The sequence below is a fragment of the Corvus moneduloides genome, chromosome 6 (genome assembly GCF_009650955.1).
Source record: "Corvus moneduloides isolate bCorMon1 chromosome 6, bCorMon1.pri, whole genome shotgun sequence".
In the NCBI taxonomy this organism is placed as follows: domain Eukaryota; kingdom Metazoa; phylum Chordata; class Aves; order Passeriformes; family Corvidae; genus Corvus; species Corvus moneduloides.
Window position 1 is genome coordinate 23452290 of NC_045481.1, and position 27611 is coordinate 23479900.

At 45.3% G+C, this 27611-nt stretch overlaps 1 protein-coding gene across 2 annotated transcripts; it reads left to right on the plus strand.

The window, feature by feature from the left end:
- On the plus strand, positions 1-27207 carry NEK9 (NIMA related kinase 9). Of its 2 annotated transcripts, XM_032111669.1 has the most exons (23): positions 1-279; positions 672-701; positions 1455-1632; positions 4675-4730; positions 5574-5644; positions 9445-9550; positions 12469-12600; positions 13576-13686; positions 14250-14314; positions 15266-15316; positions 16040-16232; positions 17444-17588; positions 18594-18794; positions 19212-19258; positions 20082-20237; positions 20625-20733; positions 21273-21434; positions 21809-21979; positions 22195-22254; positions 22828-23018; positions 23249-23413; positions 24087-24299; positions 24699-27207. In XM_032111669.1, the coding sequence occupies exons 1-23, from the start codon at positions 91-93 to the stop codon at positions 24819-24821; spliced, it is 2925 nt and encodes a 974-aa protein (XP_031967560.1). In that variant the 5' UTR covers positions 1-90; the 3' UTR covers positions 24822-27207. The 2 variants fall into 2 exon arrangements, with proteins under 2 accessions (XP_031967560.1, XP_031967561.1); XM_032111670.1 differs by lacking the exon at positions 672-701.
- The last annotated feature ends 404 nt before the right edge of the window (positions 27208-27611 follow it).

A 27611-nucleotide genomic window follows, 5' to 3' on the forward strand; every position in this document is an offset into this window, starting at 1 on the left:
GGAAGCGGTTCCGGGTCGCCGTCGGGAGCCGACATGGAGCCCGCGGGGCCGCGCTGAGGGAGCGCCGGGCCGAGCGGGGCCGCCATCGCCATGTCGCTGGGCGAGTACGAGCGGCACTGCGACTCCATCAGCTCCGACTTCGGCAACGAGTCCTCGGGCAGGGGCGGCTCCCGCGGCGGCGGCGGCGTGCCCGGCGAGCAGGAGGAGCTGCACTACATCCCCATCCGCACCCTGGGCCGCGGCGCCTTCGGCGAGGCCACCCTGTACCGCCGCACCGAGGTAGGTAGGCGGCCCCGGCGGCGGGAGAGGGGCCCCGCTCCGCCGCCCCCGCCAAGGGGCCCCGGGGCCGCTCCGATGTGGGCGGGGGCCGCCGCCAGGGGCCGGTGCTTGAAGGCGCCGGTGCCTGAGGAGCCGCAGCGGAGTTCGGCCCCTGGGGTGACCGACAGCCCCCAGAGTGACACTGACAGCCCCCAGGATGACATCCCCCGGAACCCTCTGAGAACAGCTGGGACACGAAGTGACAACTTCAGCTCTCAGTGTCCAGGGGTGCAGGGTCTGCGTTTTGGCACGTTTGGGTACTGCCAATCTCTGGGTCCCCTGAAGTTTCGCAGGGAGATGTGGAGATTCTTCCGACGCTAGTAGACTACTCATTTTTCTATGTTTTGTTCCAGTCACAGAGGACATGGGGTCATCTCACACAGGTAACTCGCTCACGTACTCAGCATTTCAATGTAATCAGGGGAGACTGGATGAAAAGCCACTCCTCTCGTTGCTCCCAACTCGTTTAATACCATCCAGTTCAATTGTAGTTGTGGTTTTTAGCAGCTGTCAAGGAAAAATAATTGATTTATTTCCAAAGGGAAGTTCTTCAGTTTTTTTTCTGGCCATCTTGAGGTGTTACGGCTTGGGCAATAAGTGAACACTGTTCGCTTGAGAGGTCACTCATAACATGGCTGACAATGTGTGTGGGCCTAATAAGGGCAAACTAAATTAATTCTTATTTCCTTATTGGCTTGCTTTGCTTTTTGTTTTTTTTTTTTTTTTTTTCTCTATGCTTTTTCCTTTGAATATTTGTAACAGCTTATGGTCTTGTACACTATCCTACAGTTACAGGATTAAAAATACAATGTTGTCCCTTTATTGAATGGGAGTATGTTTAGTCTTTATTGAAATAAAACAGACCCTGTGTTTTTCCCTTGGTTTGGTGTTTTGGTTTTGTTTTTTTTTTCCCAAAGTGAGTATTGGCCAGCTAGAAAGATGGCTTCAGGCCGTTGCTATTTTTAATGACAAACAACAAACCTCAAAACGTAAGTTGTTAACAATATTTGTCTGAAATCTGTAAGAGACAGGAAAGTCTTTTGCTTTTCTTGATATTTTAATTTCCTGCTGTAAAGGCACAGACTGTTTTCTTCATAACAGTGTGTTTTTAATTGAAAGATGTTTTTGTGTTTCAGGATGACTCACTTGTAGTGTGGAAAGAGGTGGACCTGACCCGGCTGTCAGAAAAGGAGCGTCGTGATGCTTTGAACGAAATTGTTATCCTGGCCCTGTTGCAGCATGAGAACATCATCGCATACTACAATCACTTCATGGATAACACCACGCTCCTGATTGAGCTGGAGTACTGTAATGGTGAGATCCCTACTCCCGTTTATAAAGAGGCAGCTGCCATGTGTCCAGGTCACCCTCCTGTAGAACCTGCAGCAAGTATTTCTGGGGTGTCATCTGGAGAGCAGAAGAGTAGAGGTGAATTCTGCTGCATAGCTCCTGAAGAAGGGACTGAGAACCCTTTTGATTTGTGTCTCAGGTGCTAAAAAAGGAAGCCCAGTAGGGCTAGGTTCACTTCTGCTAGTGGAGGTAGTCTATGCAGTAGATGATTTCTTGAGTTTTCTGAATGGCTTGTGCACTGGAAGGAGTGGGTTTTTGGTGATAAATGCTTCTAGTGCACCTTGCTGTATTCTTTTAGGAGGGCAGTGGAAAAAGACCATGAGTACAGAGCTGGGCTGTTTTTTCAGTACCGTCACTTAAATAGTTTCATAATTTGGCAGTTATAAATCAAAGCTTAAAAATCTCCTGGTACACTGCAGTTATGACTTTTTCCTGCCTTCTGCTTTCAGCTTCTACATTTACTATTAAAAAAACACAAACAACAAACCTGGTCCTTCTGGTGGTGGAGAAAATTTTGAAATTCTGTCCAAGAGTAGCTTAGATGGTGGTGTTTGGAGCTTGCAGGGGAAACAGTTGTAGCTCAGATGGAGCAATAGAAGGATTTGGTATGAGCTTCTGACTAGCAGCTGCTCTTAGACAGCAGGAAGAGGAGCCCATATACAGCTTACACTGCTGGAACAGGATACGTGCCTAGAACGTCAGTGTGGTTCCTGTTTGGGTGAGTGGGACAGCTCCCCAGGCTAAGTATCTGATGTTTGTATAGGGCTTGCATTGAGCCTTGGCTCATTGGTAGAAACATTTTTTGCTGGAAAAGGCTATCATCATGTTGTGATCACCTTATACAACAGATTGCTTCCACTGGAACAGGTTGGAGAGCATAACAGAGTTATGCAAAGTCTTTTTGAAGGGTGTCAGACACCCTGGTTGACAGCTTGACCAAAGCCGTTTTTTCTTCTCTGCTTTTTGTTGTTATGGAGGGTGGAGTCCAGTGCGAGCATAGGGGAATGTTAGCTCTTTGAGGCACCTTTTATTTTAGGGGTTCTCTCTGTGTGTGAGTTACTTACTTGCCCTGGAAAGACTGCATGCTTGAGGCCATTATAAATTTGCTGGAGAGCATAGAGAAAAGCTGCATAGTATTGATGTCTGTGCACATTTGTAAATGCCTCTGTTGGCTTTGGGATAATAACCAAGAGATGAGTGTATAGCTGGTGTTGCCTGAATGTGTCTGAATGGTACAGAACAAGGGACATGAGAAAGAGGAAATCTTGTTTGGACTTCCATGTAGTGGTTTTGCCAATGCATTAATAGTTGTTTCTTTGGCTTTTTTTTTCAGTGTACAAACCCAAGATAATTTGTGAGTAATTTTTAAAGTAAGACTGGACTAGTCACTGTCAGACATTGCTCAGAATCCAAAGGTTTTACTGTTTAATTGGCTTGTCTCTTCTGAAGATCCAGAAAAGAATTTCAAGTTTCAGTAAATGTTGCCCCTATTTTACAGAAGAGGAAGCCAAGTTATTGATTTTAGTTCCGTGTGTATATCATGGTACTGTAAGACTTGGATTTGCCATGGGATAACATCAGTGAATACAAATGAAATATATTTGGGAAGAAATATCCTATAAAATACTGTAATTGAAAAGAGAATAATCTATGTCAGAAGGTTAGATGTGATTAGATAAAACAAATACTAAATTAGTTTTGTTTTCACATGTGTGCATAGACACATGTTATATGCATTGGTTATATGAGTCAAGACCTAACTTGTCTTCTTGTGTAGGATTTTGGTAACTTAGTACCTATCATTTTGGCTGCTCTTTGGTTCAGAAAAGCTGCAAAAAAGATGGGAAAAAAAGAGAGACGAAGAACACAATTGACTAAAAGCCTGCAAAGTTTGAATGGTTAGAGCAGACATTTATAAGAAGAGGCAGAAGTAAATACTTCGATTAAATTGTGAATGTGAAGAGTGATTTGTAGCTAATTTGTAAATGTGAATGTAAGGCAGAAAAAAAAATGTTGGGAAGTTACAGCAAGGCTGAATGAGAAGAAATTAGGGGAATCTCAATTAGAAAAATCTTCCTAACATGGAAGTTTGAATTAAGTCCCTCAAGTAGACAGCGGAGTCATTGCAGCCTGTTTTGGACATTTATCACTTGACAGGCCCATGGAAGTCATACAGCCAAAAGCTGTCTTGCATCATGGGAATGGTCCTGGTGATCCATTACAATTAGGACATAATATATGATAACTGGGAATTGGAATGGCAACAGGAGGTGATCAGAGTTTTGGGATTTACTGTTTGGATACTGATCTGACAGGGAGTATGTCTACCTGCAGCCCTCAGCATCATTTCTTTTAGCTCTCCTTGATTTTCAGTCTGCTGTCTTGAAGTCATGGGGCACCCTGAAGATTCTGCTGATTTCAGGCTTCTGTTAGTGGTACTGCTGTTGTCAGTGCTTTGTGAATTCTGCACCAATGTTTTTGGTAGGGCAGATAAAGGAGAGGCCAGTCAGAGCTGGGCAGTAAGTAGCAAAAGACAGTAAATTGTGCTTTCAGGGACTACTCTGACCTTAAAATTGTTTTCTTTCTCTTTTTTAATGTGTTATTTATATATATATATATATATATATAATGCTGAACAGGACAATCTCACGTGATTTGGTGTAAGTTAATGCATGTTTACATGCCCCAAGAAACACTTTAAAAAAGTAAGTAAAAAAGTAGAGACTGCTGGCAGAGCTTACTGATTTGCTTCGCAGAGAGTATTAAAGGGTGCTGTTAAAGATTCATCTCTGCTTAGCCTTGATTACACCACTGAAGTTCTTAGATGGAAGAAGAACTTAGTTTTGTGGATGCATGACCAGTTTAAGTGAAGAATGCTGAGAGAGAGCTGTAGTGACTGATCAGATCTCTTAGGGGATTTGAGTATTCCCAGCAGCACTTGAGCAGAGTAACTGTTGCCATTAACTAAGATGAACCTCTGTTTTTCTCACTCACTTATAATTACAGGAGGGAACCTCTACGATAAGATTCTGCGACAGAAAGACAAGTTATTTGAAGAAGAGGTAATTTGGACTGGTTTGAGGGAGCAGTGGGGCTGGCTTAATGTTCTGGGGATCTGTAGGGTTATTTGAGTATTTCTTCAAATTTTTTTTCATTGCGATGGTGGGGAATTTCTGTGTTTATCTGGGGGCTGGCATCCTCCTGGTTCAATATTGTAAGCATTTATGGACTATCCAAAACTTATTTTAACTGTCTATAAGCAGTACATAGTTCCAAGGGAGGAATAATGAAAGAGAGCTGGCTTTCTTCACCTTACCATCTTGGCAAACATTTAACTTTTAAACCTCTTTCTGTGTTTCTTCCTAGTGGGCACTCTACTTCTCTCCCTTCTTAATCATTTTGTAGGGGGTTTTTTGAGTAATTTCCTTGAATCTGTCTTACTATTCTCTTTTTCTGTCTTTATTTTATTTAAACTTACTTTCTGCTGTCTGCTTTCACTGCATGCTGAGCTGATTAATGATTACACTTACTTGTCTTATATAGTGACTTCTAAGACTTTCTGGCTTATGGAGAGTATTTAATGGCCACAATTCATATTTTGGAGAGCACAACTGTAGATGTTTCCCAAGTGGTCATTAGTTGTCATTCTTAAGTCTTTTCACTTAAATCTGTGGCACTTGTCAGGACAGACACTACAAATGGCAGTAGAACAATTTACCTATTGGAATATCTTTTTTAGAGATTTCCAAACCAGGAAATTCTAAAATTTTCATACTCCTGAAAGAGCATCTAAATGGTGTGGCCAGGCCCTCTTGCTGTGCCTCAGTGTGACAGGGACAGGTAGGGTTTTGTGTTTTTTTATTTTTTTCGAGCCTCACGTAATGCTTATATTCCTACCTATGCAGATGGTGGTTTGGTATCTCTTTCAAATTGCATCAGCAGTGAGCTGCATTCATCGAGCAGGAATTCTTCACAGGTAAGTGTGGCATGCAGCAAAGCTGAGGTAACCAGTGCAGTTCATGGGGTGAGTGAAGAACTCCTTTGTTTCTTTGTTTAAAGCAAGCGCCAACCTTCTCTCCAAAGTGTAATAGGATCTCCTAGATGTTAAGTATCCTTTTTTTATTGGGCTAGAAACCATCTTGTGATAAATGTGCAGGAAATCTTGTATTTGAAAATGGAACTGCAGCTGTGTGAACAAAGAGTTTATCCACATAGGAAGGCAGTAAATTTGCCCTTTATTGCTATAGCACATAAATGATGTTTGTTAAAGTGGGTAGGAAGAGCAGTTACCACAGGCCAAAGGTACTTCCGACCTGTTCCACAATTAATAGCTGCAATCCAGTGTGTACATCATTCTGTAATTCCTGGAGGCTGGTAGTGACGAAGACTTTGCATTTATCCATTGCTGCAATATAACCCATGTGAAGATTTGTCCTGCATTTGTCTGAATCTTATTTCTTTGGCCTGTTGCTTAAGGACCTAGTACAGTCTGTTAACTTGTAGTGGTAATTTTGACAGTTATTCTGAGATTTTAATGTGTAGCTATTTACCTTTTTGTGTTGCCGTTTTCTGTTTGGGAGCAGTAAATTTCATGTCTTACGTGTGTTTCAAGGAGGCTGTGATGTTCTGGGGAGTATTGCACGTGTAGACAGCCACTTCCAGCACAGTTGGATCGTGTGCTGCACTAACTTATGTGCATAGCTGGGTGAGGATATTTTCTGTAGGATAGCGTCCTGGCTGCTGCCATTCTGAATCTTTAGTAATTGGCAAGCCTTGCTAATGAGGGGTTGGTAGCCTACACTCAGCAAAGTAGTGCCTAAGTTTTTGGCCTAAAGCAGATGTCATGTCTGTCCTGCTTTGCAGTGATTTCCTACTTATCACTTCTGGACATGTGTGGCCCCAAATCCTTCCACAATAACGAATGGAACAATTATTTAAATGTTTGCAGTGATTTCCTTCTGCTGCAGACATTGTCAGAGTGACCCAGAACTTTGCGATGCCCCAAGTGGATGAGTGCAAAGTGCTGCTTTACTTGATGTTTTCCTGATCTACACTGGGAAGTTGTTGATGGTACGTTAGGAAAAGAGGGTGTTAAGGGTGCTATGAAGTGTTGGCCATGAAAAACATATCATGCTGCAGGGGCTTCCTCCCTGTTTCCAGCCTCTTGTGTTGATCTGTGAAACTACATACAGATTACTCTGTCTGGGAGAGTGTTTTCAGTGAGTTTTGAAGTTGGGGGTATTTGTGGCCATCAGCCTTTTGATCTCTTGGGCACAGTATGTCATAGAATCATGGTATCATTAAGGTTGGAAAAGACCTCCAAGATCTGAAGAGTCCAACTGAGCACCACCATGTCAACTAAACCATAGCAGTAAGTGCCATGTCTACTTGTTTCTTGAATGCTTCCAGGGATGGTGGCTCTACCACTTCCCTGGACAGCCCGTTCCAATGCTTAACAACCCTTTCAGTGAAGAAATTCTTCTGATGTCCAACCTGAACCTCCCTTGGTATATCCTGAGGCCATTTCCTCTTGTGACAACTGTCACCTTGGAAAGGAGACTGACCCCCATCTTGCTGCAATCTCCTTTCAGGCAGTGGTAGAGAGTGATAAGGTCTCAGTGGAGCCTCCTTTTCTCCAGGCTAAACAACCACAGCTCCCTCAGCTGCTTCTCATCAGACTTGTGCTCCAGACCTTTCACCAGCTCTGTTCAGAGAATCAGCCGTTCTGCAGCACCTCAATGTCTTTCTTGCAGTGAGGGGCCCAGAACTGAACTTGAAGTGTGGCCTTGCCGGTACTGAGTATAGGGGAACAATACCTGCCCTGGTCCTGCTGGACACGCTTTTTCTGATACGAGCCGGGGTGCCATTGGCCATCTTGACCACTTGGGCACACCCTGGCTCATGTTCAGCTGCTGTCAAGTGGCACCCCCAGGTCCTTTTCTGCTGGGCAGCTTTCCAGCCATTCTGCCCCCAGCCTGTAGCACTGCCTGGGGTTGTTGTGGCCCAAGTGCGGGACTTGATATTTCACCTTACTGAACCTCTAAAGTTGGCCTCAGCCTATCGATCTAGGCTGTCTAGATCCCAGTGTAGAGCCTCTCCTAGCTTTCAGCCCATCAACACTCCTGCCCAGCTTGGTGTTGTCTGCAAACTGACTGAGGGTGCACCCAATCCCCTCATCCAAAACATCAATAAAGATATTAAACAGGAGTGGCCCCAACACTGAGCCCTGGGGAACCCCACTGGTGATTGACTGCCAACTGGATGTGGCACCCATCACCACTATGCTCTGTACCTGGCCACCCAGGCAGTTTTTAACCCAGCAAAGAGTGCACTTATACAAGCCATGGGCGGCCAGCTTCTCCAGCAGCCTGCTCCTGCATCTCTAACATTTCCTTCTTAAAGTATGTCCAGCCTTCCTAGACCTCTGTGTTTTTAAGAGCCATTTCCCAAGGGACTGTCTGAACCAGTGTCCCAAAAAGACCAAAGTTTGCCCGCCAGAACTCCAAGGTGGAGGTTTTGTTGGCCCCCTTCCTGACTTCACCAAGAATTGAAAACTCTGTCATTTCATGGTTGCTACCTAAGACAGCCTCCAACCACCACATCTCCCACCAGCCCCTGTCTGTTCAGAAACAGCAGGCACTGCCCCGGTAGCCTTGCTAACCAGCTGTGTCATGAAGTTATCTTCCACACACTCCAGGAACCTCCTAGACAGCCTCCTCTCTGCTGTGTTGAGTTTCCAGCAGACATGCAGCAGGTTAAAGTCTCCCACAAAAACTAGCGATCATGAAACTTCAGCCAGCTGCTTATGGAATCTCATCTAGCTCTTCATCCTGGTTGGGTGGTCCTCCCCCTGATTCTCACCCATAGGTGGTGAACCATATCGTCACTGACCTTGGCCTCTGTGCAGTCAAAACGCTCCCTAAGGTACAGAGCCACCCCCCACTGCCTCTCCTTGCTCACCTGTGCCTTATGAAGAGCTGCATTGGAGCACTCCAATAGTGCGAGTCCACCCACCACATTTCCATGATGGCAGCTGTGTCACAGCTTTCCTGCTGCACAGTGGCTTCCAGCTCCTCCTGTTTGTTACCTGCATTGTGTGCATTGGTGCAGATGCACTTCAGCTGGGCTATTGATTTCACCCCCAACACTGGCATGCAGCCCACAGCCTCATCTCTAGTGAGCCTGGTCTTATCTCCTTCCCCCTTCCAACCTAGACTTAAAGCCTTCTCAATCAGCCCAGCCAACTCATGGACTAGAATCCTATGTTGTGTTATAAAGAGTACTTCTTGAGGGGTAAGGACATTATGCTTAAGTTCTAGAGTGACATCTGTTTCACATCCTCTGTGTATGTGTTTATATTTGCAGACGTACATATTCATACTTACACTTACGTTTTTAGCGAGCTCAGGGACTCCTGGCTTGGGTCTATTTATAAAACTAGCAAAAATAAGATCTGCTCAATGACCTTCATATGAGAAGAAACTGAGAGGGGGGGAAAGAACTATCTTTGATCTGCGGCCTTTACATGGGTGTCTGGAGCCTGAGCTTTTGAAACTGTGTTGTGTTTGTGTGGGGAATGTGATAAAACATGGATAACTGCAGTTGCCCCCAGTACTTGGGGCAAAATTGCCTTTGGAGAGCTCTGTGTATGTGCGTGTTACAGAGTGCTGGCAGAGTAGCAAGTAGCTCATTTTGGGGGGAAGGTGTAGTAATGCATGGAAAACTGTGAAATCTGAAAGTGTATTTGAGTGTTTGAATTTCTTTTTCTTGTTTCAGAGATATAAAGACATTAAATATCTTTCTAACGAAGGCAAACCTGATTAAACTGGGAGACTATGGATTGGCAAAGAAGCTGAACTCTGAGTACTCTATGGCTGAGACTGTGAGTATCTGCCATCTTTGTGTGCAAACCGAGTTGTGTTTTTCTTTCATCTCTGCATGTCTTGCAGAAGACCAGGGACGCTGTACGTTCTTGCTGCTTGTTTTCTGTTACTTTCCTTTCCCTCACCCCTCCATTTCCCTCGGTGTTATGGTATCATAGCATTAAAGTTGGAAAAGACCTCTAAGGTCATTGAGTCCAACTGTTAACCCAGCACTGCTGTGTTCACCACTAAACCATGTCCCCAAGTGCTGCATCCACGTGTTTTTTTGAACACTTCCAGGGATGGTGACTCAGCTACTTCTTCGAGCATCTTGTTCCAGTGCCTGACCCTTTCACTGAAGAAATTTTTCCTAGTGTTTTATGTAAACCTCCTCTGGTGCAACTTGGGGCCATTTCTTCTTGTCATGTCACTTACTACTTGGAGACCAACACCCACCTCGCTACAACTTTACTTCCTAACTTTATCTCACTAACTCTGGCATATTTGCTGATGTGTTGCAGCCTGCAGTTATATTTGCTCCCAGGTTACCTCTTGGAGGTCTGTCTCTCTGGAAAGCAGCAGTAGACTAAAGATAGGTGCCACTGTGGGAATAGAATTGTACTAGAGCTAGCGTAGCCATGCTAGAGAGCGCTGCTCTTCTTTCCCTTAGACATGGAACTGAATCTGTGAATGCGAAGGCAGTGCTAGCTGAAGGACAGAGACAGCATTATAGTCACATCAGAACAGCGCTCTCCCTCTGGGCTAGTTAAGTCCAGCTTAACATATTAAATTAATTTTGTCATGCTGCTGTGCTAACAGGTAAATTTTACCTCGGGCGGATCTGAGATAGCTTGGATGTGCATGCCTGACATTGTGCTGTGCCATAGGCATGTCTCATATCTCTTTAATATCCAGGCTCTGTGAAGAAGCAAGAAAGGCACTTGTGCTTCTTATGGGAACCAGGTGTATGGTTTATTGGTAATGTTCCTAAAGGGGGGCAAAGCTTTATAGGAGAGATTAATTCTACCAGAAGGCTGTCAAGCTTGGCCTCGTTCCAGACCCTGCCAGAAAGCATTTTCACAGCCAGTTTTGACACAGGGTAAGCTGTATTGCAGGCACCTAAAAGGTTCAGCTTGGATTTCTCAGCTCCATTAATTTCTCTGGTGAGTGTTAGGCTTGGAAAGGGAGACACTGTCTGGGGTTCCTATCTGCTGAAGGCCTTTATTATAGTTTGGTGCACAAGCCAGCTCACACTTCCCCTTACCAGGCTGTATTATTCGATTAGATGCCAGGTGTTGGTGTTCTGTTAGGATGTGTAGTTAAATATTTGCCACTCCCCTTCCAGAACATGAGCACTATTGTGCAGTTCCTCTGTAAGTGGGAACTCAAGGCTACTGCATAAAGCCATCACTAGGCTGGGCTGCAGCAGAACCACTTCTGTTTTGACACACTTTTCGTGGCCTTCTGGCTTTCAGAGGCAGTTTGCTCTGTGCTATGAATTTCCAGGTTTGTTTTTGCCTGTGTTGTCTGTATTCATCTATACCTACTATACCTGCAAGTATTGTTTTTTCCTTTTTCACATACAAAAAATTTTGAACTACACACCTTCCACCATATTTTGGGGTTTTTTTTGCTGGCTATGCTCTGGTCTAGTTGCTCAGTTTGTAACCTAATGACCAGTGGCAGACTGGAAGTCATTGTTTTGGGAAATGAGTGCAAAACATGTTATTGTCAGTATTTGTAATTGTAGCAGTCAAATTGTGATTTTGTAGAATGTTCACATCTTGCTTACTAAACACTGATTTCTTAATTTATCATTCTTTCTCCCATTTACCCAAGAAGATACGGAAAATAATCTGTATCTTACAGAAAGCTTACATTATCCTTTGCTTAAAAAAGGTTTAGGTGCAGTGTCCTAGTGCTCCATGTGATACTCCAGTTCTTAGGGCTTCTAAACCTTCCCAGGGCCAGGACTCTGTCATGCTCTGTAACAGAAAATGGGAGGGAGATGGCAGATTCTGAATGCACCCATTTGATATACAGTGTACTAGCAGAGTCTGATGAAGGGCAGGCTTTGTAGTCCTTGGAGTTTTGCTGAGAGAGTTGAAAAGAGGTCATCTATAAATATTTCTCCTTTTTCTAAATTCTGTCTCATTTTATTTTGCTGTCTAGTTTCTTTCTAAGGAGTGAGCTCCATTCATCTGGAAGCTCCATTCTTAAATCTTTTATCATGTTTGTTCTGCATCTCCTTGTTGTGACTTTGAGTTAAGCCACTATTTCTGCAGTACCCGGGAGATCTTCTGTATTTACATGCACGGTTTTGGATTTTTTGTGTGGCGGGGATATTTGTTCTACACAAAACAATTGTTCAGGAAAGTCCACTTCTGAAGGGAAAGCCTGTTGGGTGGGACTCAAGCCAGCTTTCTACATACTGACCCAAAAGGAGCCCTTCTTTTCGTTTGAGACAGAGCAGCCTTTGTCCTGGCAGTATCTTGTGATCAGAGTGGCTCCATAGCTAAGGTCTGGCACCTGTATTTGGAAGCTTTGCTAGATCCCTTTTTCTTCAGCCTCGTGGGATGATTTCCATGTCAGTACATAAGGCCCTGATTACCTCTAAATGATGTGTATTTAAGAGAGGGGAAAGTCACTGCTGCGTTTTTGTGACTACTGCTCTATTGAGAAGTATGTACTACATCAGGTACATGAGAAGAGAGGTGTCTAGGATCTTTTAGGAAGCTCAGGGAAAGACAGGTTTGTGGATGAGAGGGGAAGAAGTGTGCTTATTGTTCCCATCCCTCCAGCACATTAGTGAGGTATATCACTTCAGTGCTGTGTCAGAGCAGTGTCTAGCTCTGTTCTGTATGAACGTAATGGGTACAGAGCTCCTGAATTGAAGGCTGCTGGGTCATTTCTGATTCTTAAATGTTATTTTTCCTAGCTGGTGGGAACTCCATATTACATGTCCCCAGAACTCTGCCAGGGTGTGAAATACAACTTCAAATCAGATATTTGGGCTGTGGGCTGTGTCATCTTTGAACTGCTTACTCTGAAGAGGACCTTTGATGCTACTGTAAGTCTGCAAACCATTATGGACTGAATAACCTTATTTTTTTATTGTCCTAAGACTCAGACTTGGCTCATAGATTTCTTCAGCTGTGTTTTTCTTTCAATGTTGTTTAAATCTGCCAGTTAAAAAAACAGTGGCCTGAGAGTGACAGCTATAGTCAGAGAAGATGCATGATTTCCCTTACCCTTCAAGCAAATTTCCCTTCTGCCTTCATGCAGCAGCCTGTCTGGCTTCTGCCAAACCCACCCTTGTCTTCAGCCCAGGTTTACTAGTTGCAGAATAATAACTGTGCTAATTTGTATCATGATTGTGAATGAAGTATCCTTTTGACTACAAGGAGGAGGTTTGTGACCGTGTAGTCTTTTTGCTCTTTTAGCATTACTAGCTGGGAATTTTCTGTGTAGCAGTTTGTAGCAAAAAGTTCCAGCCTTCAGATTTCATAGGACCTAATCCTTTTACTCTTTCGCAAAGCTTGGTTGCAAGAGAAGTCTGGTCAAGCTGGCATAGGGAGGGTGAAAGGAGCATTGCTGGCTGACACATGTGATTTGCCAGCTTGTGCCATGTCATGGGAAAAGCTGCTAGTTGCCATAGGCAAGATTTTGTAACCCTGAAAGACATGATGTGAAAATACCATCCTTGCCTGACTTTCTCTTGTGGTGGCTCTTGAGGACCTAGCAACTTTGCTGCTGTGCTGTGTTTAGTGGCAATATGCAGCATAGGAGATTTCATGCAGAGAGAAGCCTGTTTTCCCTGCACTGTTAGAGAATTTGGTGAAAAGCTGGATGTTGCCACTAAGTCCTAGCTACCAGAGGTACCATTTCTGCAGGAATTGTTATTAGGTTTCTGGAGAGCCTGCTAGGCAGGGAAGAAGAGAGATGTGTCCTGATCAGAGATGGAGGAAGAAAATAATGGTGGCCTATAGCTTCTCTCCCCATGGGACACATTGTTCTGGTTCCATTATGTCTGGTTTCTGCCTAGAATCCCCTGAACCTTTGTGTGAAGATTGTACAGGGAAATCGTGCCATGGAGGTTGATTCCACTGTCTACTCCTGGGAGCTGATCCAGATGGTAAACTCCTGCCTTGATCAGGTGGGTGAGATACTTTCTAATTTTCAGATACCCTTTCCCAGCTGTCTCAGCCGTGGAACTCAGGGGTGAAGGGGAATGACATGCCTGTTTCAGTATGTGAGCTGTTGATGCAGGGTAATTTTTGTGAGGCCTGAGACATCTCTAAGGATGGGCTTTCTCCAGTCCTCTGAAAGCTTTGTCTCAGTCCTGCAGGCTCTGGAGGTGTGCTGGGTTTACTCTGTTCACAAGTATTTAATGGGCTGGCAGAAGCAATTATTTTTTAATGCAGTGCTGTGGAGGTAGGAGCATCACGTCAGTGCAGTCTCTTAAGGCTCTGGCTTTCTGTAGGGAATTGATTTCTTGAAAGCAAACATAGTATTAATACCTTTGGAGCATGCAAGTCCCTCCTGCACATCTGTAGTATTTATCCCTATTCATTCTAAATATTTGAATTAATTCCTTTCCCTTCTGAAGGGAGTCAGGGAAAGAGGTCCATGCAGGCTTTAATGAGGTCTTCTACTCCAAGATTTTGTTGTAGATGATGAGTATTTCGCAGAGAATTACTTGTTGCTTCCTTCTTTCAGGACCCAGAAAAGAGACCCACTGCAGATGAATTGCTTGAACATCCCCTTCTCAGCAAACGCAGGAGGTAATCAGATGGTCTTGCTCGAAACCTGGATGGCTGACAGGGAAAACAGGAGGGTTTGTGCAGGCTGGTGGTGTTTATGCTTTTATAGCAATGTCCTTAAGTGAATTTAGTCTGATGTGAGGCAGTTGTTTAAGTACTTCATTCTCTTTAGGGCAAAAGTGCATTTTTGCAGTCTTGTCTTCTATCTGATGTTCTGTTGGTGCATGGGAAAGGTTTCTGCATACTTAGAAGCTGTTGTATTGAGAACCTTGAGGTATTCCATTCTGAGACTCTGAGGAATGCTGCTTTCTACTCTTCAAATTTCTGAGAATGAAGAGTCACAGAGGTCCTCTTGTAGTCATTGGAAAAAGCCATTTTGAATCTATATATTCAAAATATATGGATCATTCAGTATAGAGACCCTCACTTTTTCCTTTTGTTGCCTTCCTCTTTGGGAGAGACTTGCATTGAAAGTGGTCCATTTTTAGCTTAGTTTGACCATCAGCCTGCACGCACTATCTTGTCATGAAAGGTGGATGATAATTCTGGGCTGTTTCTATCCCATGTTGGTTTCTTTGGGAACAGCAGACTTAGTCCTTTATACCAATACTCTTTTGCATGATGATCAGCAGAGTTTGAGTTTTGTCTTGCTGTATGCATTGGTAAAAGCCCAAATCCTGATAATATTTAGCCATTTAAGGTTATTCTTGTGCAATATGGGTATTGGTTGGCCACATTTTTATACCTACATAGTTTGTTGTCCTCAGCTCTCCTGGAAGTTTGGTAGCTGTGTGGTACATTACTTCTGCCCTATTTACTTTGTATTGCTGTGAGCTGGTAAACAGCTGCCACATTTCCTCCAAGAGGCAGCAGCATTTTATTGGAAAGGAAAACACTCTGTGTGTGCTGCTTGTCAGTATATTGCATAGAGCAATGTTGCTGTTTCCTAAAATGCTTTTTCTCCCTTGGCAGGGAGATGGAAGAGAAAGTCACGCTGCTTAATGGGCCAAATAAGCGACCAAGGTAATTATTTAGACAAGTTTGAAAGGAAGCATGGAGAGAACAGCTCCCCACAGAGGAACTGGGACTGTCAGCCTCTGACAACTTTAATGGAATAGTGTAGTTTAGAAGTTCCCTGAATGCTAGAAATTTGACACAGTTGTTGCATGCTTGTCCTGTGTTTTACTCTGCCTTTTATATCCTACTTATTTGTATGGCTGGAGCTGTACCTCAGCAGGTCCCATCCAGCTCTAATCTGTCCTACTGAGGATGTAGTCTTCACAGCCTACATATCTGAATTGTAAAGTAGATCTCTCCTTTCACACAGATTCCCTTCAGCAGGAGGAATATGACTGTCTGAATGATGAATATTACATTAATATAAATATCTTCTATAAAACTTGGTATAGCAGAGGTTCACCACAGTTCCCAGCAAACCTGTAAGCAGGGTTGCTCTGTGAAGCAGATAGCTTCTGTGAGATGCATAGCTGGTTGTCTGGTATTTATCAGATAGAGTTTGACCAATTTTTCCTCATAAACTTGGAAGTACTAACACTATCTGAGCACCTTATGTGAAGTTGTCCCTGTTCATGGGTTGTTCAGAGTTTGCTGGAAGAACAGTTTTTGAAAACAAAACCCATGAATGGTTGTGAAGAGGAAACTGCTAGGCAACAGCAGGAAAATGGATGATGACAGGGAATGCAAACTCAAAAGCATGTGTATTTTGTTTGGGGGGGTCTTGTGCAGGTCAAGTACCATGAACGAGGCTCCCATTGCAGTGGTGACTTCACGCACTAGTGAGGTGTATGTTTGGGGGGGTGGTAAGTCCACCCCCCAGAAGCTGGATGCCATCAAAAGTGGCTGCAGCGCGCGCCAGGTGTGTGCTGGTAACACTCACTTTGCTGTGGTGACAGTGGAGAAGGAGCTCTACACCTGGGTGGTAAGTGAGACAAACTGCAGGAGGCGAGTAAGAGTGGGAAAGGAGGCTTCACATCTACTGCTGACCATTCACGAGCCTGTTTGACTCAGATGGGCAGGAAGCTTGGAAAGGGAGAAATCTGACTGCAGTGGACACTGAGGCTATCTGATTTGGGGCTGACCCAAGTCTCCCAAGGCAAGTGTGTTTCTGGGAGACATTTTCCATTGTGACAGGAAGTATCTTGGAGACTTGCTGTGCCCTTGAGGTTTGTAGATGGTGGTCTTGTAGGCCCAAACACTGAGTCAAACATCTCTCCATTCCCTTCCTGACTACTAGACAGGCAGTGGAGACTTACTGATTCTCTGGCCTTTGTATTTTTGAGGAGGGTTTTTCAAGATCAGAATGGGTGGGATGAGTGACCTTTTTGCAGTACAGTTGTCATCTGCAAGGCAAGTTGTGTCTGAAGGCACAGGCATCTTATGCTAAACAACTCTGCTTTTTATGATGAGTGGAAATTCTGGAATAGTTTAAAGTGAATAAAAAATGTCGGCATATAATGCATTTTAAACAATTGAATCCAGTCTTCTCAGGTTTAGATGGTCAGTGGCATGGAGATGTTCTCCATTTCCAGGCTTCCATGGATTTTTGTATTGATTATACAGACTCTGTTAAGATAGATTAGAAGATAAGTCAGTGAGAAAAGAAAGAGATCCAAATAGGAGAACAACTTGGACTAATTTGCTGGATATTCCTGCAAGAACAGCCACTGAAAACTTTCAGCTGGCAATTAATAGTTTCAGTTTCAATGCTACTTGTTTTGTTTTTCCTGTATAATTGCTACGTCAGGCCACTTCAGTGACGTTTGTTTCAGGTTATGCATTTCTTTGCAGCTGTTAGGATTTACAAAAGTAGCTCAAAAATCTTAAGGATGAATTTCAGTCCTGCAGTAGGGAGCAGGTTCTGTAGCCTGGCAGAAAGGAGCAGGGGTTCCTCACCAGCTGGTGTCCTGAGACTGGATGGCTCCTTGTTAGTGCATCACTGCCAGAAAGCCTGTGCTGCCACTGAGAACATTGCCTGCTGTGTGCACAGAGATAGCAGTCTCTTCCCCAGAGTAGACAGAACATTTCCTCTTGCTCCTTGCAGTCTTCTGTTGTTTGTTTGTGGTGCTGTTAACTATTGACACCATCTCTGGGATTGTGGAAATGTAACCTCACTAGGTGTTTGTCTTGCAGAATATGCAGGGGGGCACCAAGTTACATGGGCAGCTGGGACATGGAGACAGAGCTTCCTACCGGCAGCCAAAGCATGTTGAGAAGCTTCAGGGAAAAGCCATTCGTCAGGTGTCCTGTGGAGATGATTTCACAGTGTGCATCACGGGTGAGAGCTGGAAGTCCTTTGGCTCAGACTATTATGGATGCGTAGGCATTGACAAGTCCCTTCACTTTGCTGAGCTGTTGGAGGTGTTTGCCTTCACCATCAGATTAGCAAAGCAGCTTTGTGCACAAAGGAGAAAGCCCCATATGCTACTCATCCCTCAGTTTTGAGGATAGTATCAACATTATTACATTTGGGATAGATTATGTCTCAACATTTGAAATATATCAACATTATTACACAGAGGAAGATACTGACTCCCAAGAAGGATGGGGTTTTGCTAAGGACGTGCTTCTTTTTGGTGATAAAGCTGGGTGTTGACCACAAATCCACGTGTCTGTGCAGAATCTCTGCTTTTACCAGTGCATGTGTTGCCTCCAAACATGCTCGTACTAAAGATAAAGACAGTGAAGCCTGAAGTCAAGAATGTAGATGTGTTTGAAACTCTCTTTGGACTGCGTGGGGAAAGAATCACCCAGTGATGAAGAAGAATGTGTATCTAGGATTTGCTGTTTAATTCAGAATGCTTGACACCTGGTAGCTGCCTCTAGTTCTAACCCTGTTCATGCTTTTTAAAAGATGTGTTAGGTGTGGTGTTGTCTATTGCAGAAGAATTTGACTCTCGCTTTACCCATGCAAATGATTCTCAACAAGGTAGTTTCAAGCTTATTTTGCCAGTGCTGAAAAGGCAGAGATTTGACAGAGATAAGCTCAGGTGGTCATTTTGAGGAAGGAGTGACTTAGGGAGCCACAGAATCAATATGTGGGTTACTGTTAAAGTGGCAGGTTCAACCAAAGATTTTTTGGCACTGAAGTAGCTGCAGGTTGTCATGTAAGATCATCCATCTTAACATGAACAAGAAAGGACTCCATAGTCTCCTGATGACATTCTTCTGCACTAAAGAGGGTGACTGCAGAAAAGAAGTTGCTCTGACCATGTCCTAAGAAGTTAATATGCAGCCTAACACAAGCTCTGTGTGCTGACCAAGCTTCCTTTATGTCCTTTAGATGAGGGCCAGGTGTATGCCTTTGGCTCCGACTATTATGGATGCATTGGTGTTGACAAGGCTTATGGCTCTGAAGTGCTTGAGCCCCTGCAGCTGGATTTCTTTCTTACCAATGCTGTGGAGCAGGTCTCATGTGGAGATAACCACGTGGCAGTGCTGACAAGGAACAGAGAAGTCTACACATGGGGCTGTGGAGAGTACGGTAGGTAGAGTCTCCCTGATCCCTAAGGGCACTGGGGCATGCCTGCCAGAAAGTGGCTTGGTGCAGGTGTGTAATGCAGGGCCTGAGTGGGGGCTGCCTGGTACATACCCTGGGGGCAAAAAACATTGTTTCTTTGGGACTTTATTTACTTGTAAAATTGGGAACTGGAGACTGAAGCCTTAGGACTTTACTCTGGAAGGCTCTAGGCTGCCACTTGGCTTCCCTGTGGGTAGGGCAGTGGTTCTGTGAATGGGGTTGGATTCCCTTGAGGATTGGCAGGCGATGATGGATGTAGGGGAGCAGGGAGATTCTAGTTCTGTAGGGAGATTCTTTTGGGACTATGGAGAGACAATACCAGCTCCTAGATATGGGCACCTGGTGAGGCCATTTTTAACTGCAGTATTTTCACGGATGCAGGACGCTTGGGCTTGGATTCAGAAGAAGATCACTACACCCCTCAGAAGGTAGGGCTATGACTACTCAAAATCCACAAGGGCATAAATCCAAATGAGTTGCTGTTTGGAAATACTATCTCTCTGAGGCTCAGGTGGTTTTTTTGAGACATCATCCAGTTTGCAAGGGTTTTAATTTTGCTTTCTCACTTCATTTTGCTTCATTTCTCTGCTAGAGTTCATGGCAGAGTCATACCACTCACGAACCGAACAGCATCATAGCTTAGAGCTTCATTGCTCTGATTTCCATGATGGAACTGGAAATGCTACCTTAATGTTGTAGAAATCATAGTGAGAACTACCAAATGGCTTACCTTGGGTCTGTAGAGGAAACTCACAGCAGTGCAATTGCTGCGAGTCTTTGAATGTAATATAATGAGTTAAAGATTAAGTTGAAAGTAAAACCCTCTTGAAATACAGTGCTGGGGTAACTGAAAATAGAAACAAATAAGGATGTGCCTGGAAGCCAAATATCCGTGATCACACAGATCACACAGTATCACACCCACACAGCACAACCACAAACCCAGCCCTGCTCACCCAACTGGGTTTGGTGTTTGTAGGCCCCATCTGGCCAGGTTGACCATGCATCATGTTTCAGGTTCCTGTGCTGGTCACTGGTGTCTGCCTTGAATTTCTGCACTGTGACCGGAGTTTCCATATGCTACAGGCTTTATGGTATTCTTACACCTTCATTCAAAATAACTGTGTTGGCTTTTGATAGTGTCCAGACTAGCTGTGCTACTGCTCTACCCCCATATGTTTTCCATGTGCCAGCTTCTGTGTAATAGGTGTTGGGATTTTTATTTTCTTAGGATGTGTTTCTTCCACCTAGGTGGATGTTCCGAAGACCTTAAACATTGTGTCTGTTCACTGTGGCTGTGATGGAACTTTCCTGCTCACCCAGACAGGCAAAGTCTTGGCATGTGGACTCAACGAGTTCAACAAGCTGGGCCTGAATCAGTGCACATCAGGGATAATCAATCATGATGTAAGTGCATTTGGATCCCTTTCATCAGCTCCCAGCAATCAGTAGCATATGGGGAAGTGGAAGTCCTGTGACAAAGTGTTCATTAGCTTTGTGCCAATGCTTTAGTTCAGTCAAGACAATGGATACTGGGATTGTGGGAAGAGGCAATTTGTTCCTCGTCCTCAGTTTTCTGTCTGCCCTGTGGGCTTATGTGAGATCTGAGGTAAAACACAGTGAACTGCTCTGTGGTGACTTATCCAATGATAGGGATTCTGGCAGTTCATTACCATGCTTGTGTTAGGACTGTCTAGGTTTAATGTCATGGTCAGACCTGGACCTGCTTGAGTAGGCTTTAGCTGATGAATGTGTGGTTTTTTTCACTCTATGCTTACCCACGTCTTTTGTCAGACATACTGTGAGGTGCCATACGCCACTTCCCTTACTTTGGCCAAGCAGCTGTCCTTCTACAAGATCCGTACCATTTCTCCAGGGAAGACACACACAGCTTCTATTGATGGTGAGAGCCTTGTGCATTAAGAACTGAATGTTGGTTGCTGAATTACATTACATCAACTTTGCCCTTTCAGCCTGGCCCTTGACACTGGGGGTTTTGCTCTCGGTAGCAAGGTTCATGGCTGCTCCAGGAACTCAGGATTCCTGTTTCTCAGCAGTCTTTGTTTCCTGGCCAGCTGAAGCAGCAATGTCAGCCTTCCTGTTTTATTAAAGAGGAGAAAAAAGTTTTGGGAAGTATCATGCTCTGGGCTAGCAGAGGAATAATTTATGATCAACTTAGGCTTTGCTCAAGCGACATCAGTCAGAGAGCTGTGAGGAGTCCCAGCCCCCAGCATCAGAAAAGGGAAGTAGTGGGAGAAGGAACTGGGGAGGTGTTTCCAGGCTAAACCCCATTCCTTTTGGCTGGTACTGTTCCCTTCCAGCCTGGCTGGCTGCTCAGCAAAGCCCTTCCTGTTCATGGGCTGTTGCTGCTCGTGCTCTGTATGCATGGCTGCTTCCAGAGCTGGGCCCTTGCTGTGACTGTCTCCTCCTTCCTCCTGTCAGAGCGAGGCCGCCTGCTGACCTTCGGCTCCAACAAGTGCGGACAGCTTGGTGTTGGGGACTATAAGAAGCACCTGGGAATAAACCTGCTGGGAGGCCCCTTGGGGGGTAAGCAGGTGATCAGGGTTTCATGTGGAGATGAATTCACCATAGCTGCTACTGACGGTGAGTGGGTCTTTGCCAAGTTGCGGTGGGTTATTTTAAACTTAATCTGCAGAGTGGTTAACTGGCTCGCACTGATCATTTCCTTTACCAGCCCCGCAGCACATTGCCGAAATAAAGAAATCCTCCTAGACTGGGGCTGTCTTGCCCTGGTAATGGCCCCAGTGCAGCCCCAAGTATTTGCTGTCCCTAAGGCTGTAGAGTACTGACTTGGTGGCTGTTGTTAGGTTTGTTATTGGTTTGTTCTCCCACTGTCAAAACTGAGCTGGTGGATTAGATACTTTGGGATAGCAGTTACAGCAGAAAGACTGATCCTTACGTAATTACAGGCCGAGAAGGAGAGAAGAAATTGAGCCCCTGAATTTCTCTTTCCTCAGACAACCACATCTTTGCTTGGGGTAATGGCGGGAATGGGCGTCTGGCAATGACATCGACTGAGAGAGCTCATGGCTCAGATATTTGTACCTCGTGGCCTCGGCCAATATTTGGATCATTGCATCATGTTCCAGACCTGTCATGCCGTGGCTGGCACACCATCATCATTGTTGGTAAGTGTAAATTTAGGATGAAGTTTTGGGATCTTGTGTATGATGATATATTCCTTGCCAGGACTGAGAGTATAAATCCTGCTTGGGAACAGGCCAAATTTCTGGGAGGAATGTGGCAAGCTGCTCTGAGCCATAGGCCTGCAACGCTGGCTTTGTAGGAGTTGTCTTGCTTTCTGTGTGGCACTCAACCTGAAAGCATGCTTCTCTCCTTGCAGAAAAGGTGTTGAACTCTAAAACAATACGATCCAACAGCAGTGGTCTATCCATTGGTACTGGTAAGTAACCTGCCCTGGGGAGCTCTGTTTTAAGTCCATCCAGTGGTTAGTTTGAGTGGATGAAGTTTGGTCTTGCAGCATGCTTTCTCTGTGTTTGAAAGGCCTCACAGAAGAGCTCAAAGGGAAGAAATCTAGTTGGTGCCATGCATGGGAAGGGACGGCCCAAAGCTGAGAAAGCAACAACTGAAACAGAGGAGAAACAACATGGGTGCAGAGAGGCCTTTGTGGTTGAGGAACTTCAATTTGACAAGGAAAAGCTGAGAGGAATTCACTGAAGGGAACTGATGTGGGAAGGGGCTCTATGGGGGTAGTTGCTGGAGAGATGGAGTCCAATTTCTTGGACCTGTGAGAGGGCTGGGGCCAAGAAACTGCAGAAGACTGCTGCACACAAGCCCTCGTGGAGAGGTCTGCAGGGAGTGTTAGGAGCTAAAGTGCTGAGGGAGATAATGCTAGCATGTGCTCTCACCATGACCATACAGCACAAATTTATGCATCTTCTCTGTTCCATCTGGGGTTTGGCAACAGGAATAGCAGAGGTGGGAAAAGTATAAGGTTTTCACTTCTGTTTGCTAGTGGCTCAGAGCTGCACAACTGGAGGAGGAGAGGAAGAGGATAATGAACAGGAAGCAGAAACCCCCAATCCCAGTGGAGGCTTTCGGGGAACCATGGAAGCAGATCGTGAGCTGGGGGGCTGGATCAGCACTACGGAAGCTAAGGGAGGCAACAGTGCTGACAGCAGCTCCTGCCCTGGCTGGCTGCGGAAGGTAACGCGGTTTCTCAGAAATGCCTTAAAATGGAGATCGAGGCTGGGAAAATTGGGTGGCCCTTTCCACCTTTGAGGGATGCTCTGATAGGTTCTTAGAGCCGTGTTGTATGGAGCCCTTAAGGCCTCACTGCCTGTTTAACCACAAGAGGGTGTTGGTGCATCGACTGAGAAGATGAAATGAGCTGCAGGAAGTTGGCAGTCCTGACAGTGCTGCTTTTGTGTATCCAGGAGCTGGAGAATGCTGAGTTCATCCCCATGCCTGACAGCCCCTTTCCACTGAGCATGGCTTCTTCAGAGCCTGAGAAGGAGACTCTTCCTTACCAGAAACTTCAGGGACTCAAAGTGGCCTCTGAGGAACCTGTTGGATTAAACAAGCCCAAAACGGAGCCCTGGGTAAAGTTATCCAAGTGAATGCATGGCTAAAAGCTCTTGGGGACCATAAATGGCAATGTTTGAATTGTGGGAGAGCTGAGAAGAGACTGTTGGATTGGCCTAATTCATCTGGATGAGGAAAAGAGGGCTGGTGATAATCAGAGATGAGGCTGCAAAGAGAAAAATTCCCAAGGATCTAGAACACAGAGCTGATTCGTGGTCAGATTTAAAGTAATGAGATCAGTTCTGTGGAAAAATGTGCTTAATGCAATTGGAAAAAAGAAGCCAAGGGCTCAGAAGCCTAGCAGAAAATAGAAATTTAGAAAGCAGAATTTTCTGTGAGATAGGAAGAAGAATTGATACAGAAAATTGCTGAAAAATTACAACCTGTGGGACTACCTAGCTCCAGGAGTTTTCCGTCCCAAGAGGAGACACAGATCCTACGCTTAGGGAAATGGGGGTAAACTAGATGGATTTTGGTGATAGGAGGATGGGAACAAGCTTCCCAGGAAAAGGAGGAAGCTAGCAGCTTTGTACAGAAGACAGAAGGAGAAGTAGCTTGTTGACCCTGGCTGCTAGAAGTTTGGCAAGCGGGGAAACAAGATAACATGCGGAGCATGTTTTTTTCTTGTGGCATATACAACTCCTGGCCTTGCACTCAAACCTGGCCTGACTTCTTTCCATATCTCTGCAGCCTACTTGCCTGAGTCCAACCTTGCCGTGTGGTGAAGGGAAGGATGCATCTCCTGGGACAGGCTGCGTGTGCAGTGCTCTGCAAGTGGAGGTGACACACCTCCGAGGCCTGGTTTTACAGTGTCTGGATGATCAGAAGAAACTGCAGCAGGAAACCATTCGTCTGAGTGCCCAGCTCCAGCGGTTCTGCAGGAGGATGGAGGAAATGCAGCAGGTGAGAATCTGTCACCTGAGTGCACATCATGCTCAGGGCTCACCATGCTCCTGCAGATTGTGGAGGCTGTGCAGAAGGAAGCAGCTCTTAACAGCCATCTCCATCAGAGCAGAATTTGGTGGGACTAAGAATGGTGCCTGTTTCTTGTATAAGCTGCTGATGCAGGCTCTAATAGTAGCAAATTAGGAATGAAGCCAAGAAGAGTTTCTTCTGAGGATAGCCCACTCTTTGCGGGACCTGGGATTTCCCTTTATTTCTCCTGATGAGAAGGGATGGGCAGTCAGATGTTGCGAAGGGCCACAAATGGCTGTGGAGAATACAAACTGGGCACTGTGCAGCTTCTAGCTTTTTTGCAGCTAGTCCTGGCGCTGTTTGGGTAACTGCTGTGTGTTTTGACAGGTGAAGGTTCATTCCAAAGGAACACAGACTACCAAAGAGGAGATGGAAGTGGATCCGAAACCTGATGTGGATTCAGATTCCTGGTGTCTCCTGGGAACGGACTCGTGCCGCTCCAACCTCTAGTCTCCTGAGCCCACTGGGATCCATCTAACTTCACAGCACACTAACCGAATGCAGAGAGCGGCTTTTCTGGCGTCAGGTCACTCGCAGACAAGGAGCGAGGCCAGAGGCTCCAGAGCAGCACCCATGTACGTTTGATATGAACTAGGAGTGAGTTTGAGAGGGGGAGGGCCCTTGAGCTCTAGGCCAGCTCAGTGATTGAAGCAGCAGCAGCTCCTCTTTTTACCTTATCTGTCAGTTCTGCACGTGAGGCAGAATGGCCCCATTATGGCGATGGCTCCAGTAGCAGCTTGTGGCCCTTTCATTGTTTCACTGTTTCCTGGGAGCTGCCTTTGGGACCCCAGTATTCATCACTGCATCTCTAGATGAGAGGAGGAAACATGTTTTGTACTGAAGCTGGCTGAACCCTAAGATTCGCCACCTTCACTTCAGAGGGGTGAAGGACTAGGATCCTCTCCTTACCACATGGTAAGGCCCCGCCGGTGAGGCTGCTTCCCTCTGCTCAGGGGCAGAGGGACCAGCGAGCGTATCATTCTGGAGGCAGTGGAGATGTTCCTCTTAGGGAGATAATGGCAGACAGCATGTCCCTGGCCTTGAGGCATAGCTTCTGGCCATATGGCTGTGTCCACTGGTCTGTAGAGACAGAGTTTGAAGGCTGTATTCTGGGTGCTGAGGGCTTTCCAACTTCCAGGCAATGCACCGAGATGAGTGAATCAGGTGTTTCCCATAGCAGTAGTGGGAACTGTCTGAGTTGGGATCTGTAGTTCTCAGTTTCAGACCACCTGCTTCCCAACCAGATGCCAAGCATCTGGGCCTCAGACTAAGTTACCCGTTTCTTGCTCCAGCTATTCAACTTTGTTTGGGTGCCAGAGTTTCTGGTTTCTTGGCATAAGCCTGTCTGCTCCCTGCTTGGCTTCTCTTCTGCTCAGTCCCTGTGCCTACGCTCTTGTGTGGGTGTGGGAAGAATCCGTGTTTTTCCACTCAGTGTTTTGATGAAGCTGGAATGCCATTTCCTACCCAGAATAGGTCACTACTGCTGTGGTCACAGGATGTAGCCTTCCCCAAAGACCATGAATGATCAAATCTCAGTCCGGAATTCACCTTCTTTCAAGAAGTGAGAAGCTTTCCCAAGAAAATTGGAGATGGGAAGAGGCACGGTCTGATGCTCAAGATTTCCTCATTTTCTGTTAGAGAATTAGGTTAATTTTATTCCCCTTAAATTTATTAGCAAACTGACTGTGAAGTAAAGCTTATGGGATTGGTAGAATCCCTGGGAGCAGCTAGCTTCCCCTGCCATACATGGCGCCTCTAAGGAGTCCTGCGTTCCTCTCACCTTTGCTGTGAGAGTGGGGTTGTGATTTCATCAGGCTTAAATGATCCCCATCAATGGCATGTTACTAGAATTGCCTTAGGTCTACTGGAGGTGGATATCGTGTCACCTCTGACAGATCTCTTTTGAGATTGTTCCGGGGCATCCAGCATTCCCCATTTGTCTCTAGAGGTGGATGCCAAACCATTTGCTTGTAACGTAATGCTCCTAAAATACTTCTTTAGTGTCCATTGCTAGTATCTGGGAGCTGAATCAAGTGCCATCTTCCCAATGCAGTGTCCAGGGCAAGGATTGTTCCAGTGTGCCTGTCCATTGGTACCAAAAGCAGGGCAGGAGAGCCCTCCTGGGAGGGGGTGAGCCTCAGGTGCCCTGGTACAGCCAGGCTTGTTTGCCCTTGTGACTCTGCTCTCCTTTCCCCCGTGTGTGTTGGAGCCAGTTCTCAGTTCAGGGTCCCGGCTTGAGGGTCGTTGGTCACATTGCAAACAGTGCCTTCGAGGAGTGAAAAGTTGAGCCTGAGCCATGTCCAATAAGCAAGCACCAAGCTGATGAGAGTCGCTCTTCTGCAGTGCACTGCTATCCTCATTTCTCAATGCTCTGCAGTTGGGAAGCTAGGTGCACAGACTGGATTCCCCTTGGATCTAGTGGAGGATTAGGGTTCCTGACAGAAGATGCCCTGTGCTCCACAATCTCATATGTGCCTTAGAGGATTCACGCTATCCAGGTTGTGCCTGTTACAGACCACAGATTTCACACCAGCCAGCTATGCAACAAAAAAAGCAGTTTAAAGGTAGCACCTTTGTCTTGGGCTGAAAATGGAAAGGCAGGTGGGCAGAAGTGCCTTCGAGCAGTTTCAAGCCCTTTTTACTTCTCCCCTTCTTGCAGTGCTAGCTCTATATGTGTTGGTCTCCTGCTAGTATTGCTACTGAGTTGTTGTAGTGGAACACAACTTACACCTGCTCTGACACTCTAGCTGAAAACTAGTTTGTCGTCATCTTTCTTTGAAAGGTTAAAGGGTGGAGTGGTTTGGAATTTCTGTTTAAATAAATGTTTAAACTCATATTTCTGTGTTTGGAGTTTTTTTCTTGTCTTTTTTTTTTCCGAGAGGGGAAAGGGAAATATGTATACAGTTATCTGGTTTTGTGGCATTCTGGTTTTGATTATTTTCTTTTGCTTATAGAAAGAGGGTGAAAGGGCTTTTAGGTTCTTTCCTGTGGTAAAAAAAAAAGTCAGTTTCTGTGTCCCTTCATTTAAAAAAGCCAACAACAATCAAACAAAAAACCAATTCTTTTCTCATACTGCTACATCTCCTCCTAGTGACGTCAGGAGCTTTTGTGTGTGTGTGTGTTTATTTCCACAGTTTGAGTGCCAAGTGGGGAAATGAGTAACAGGAAGAAAGGCTTAAAGGGAAGAAGTACCTGCTTCTCTCAGAAGAGCTTCACTGATCATTAAGGCCTACAGAAGGG

What these genes read in the sequence shown, in the direction of transcription:
- NEK9 (XM_032111669.1), top strand. Translation starts at nt 91, where the DNA reads ATGTCGCTGGGCGAGTACGAGCGGCACTGCGACTCCATCAGCTCCGAC. An exon ending in ACAAGTTATTTGAAGAAGAG is followed by an intron (nt 4,731 to 5,573) that starts GTAATTTGGACT and finishes CTACCTATGCAG; the next exon opens with ATGGTGGTTTGGTATCTCTT. An exon ending in GGGCCAAATAAGCGACCAAG is followed by an intron (nt 15,317 to 16,039) that starts GTAATTATTTAG and finishes GGTCTTGTGCAG; the next exon opens with GTCAAGTACCATGAACGAGG.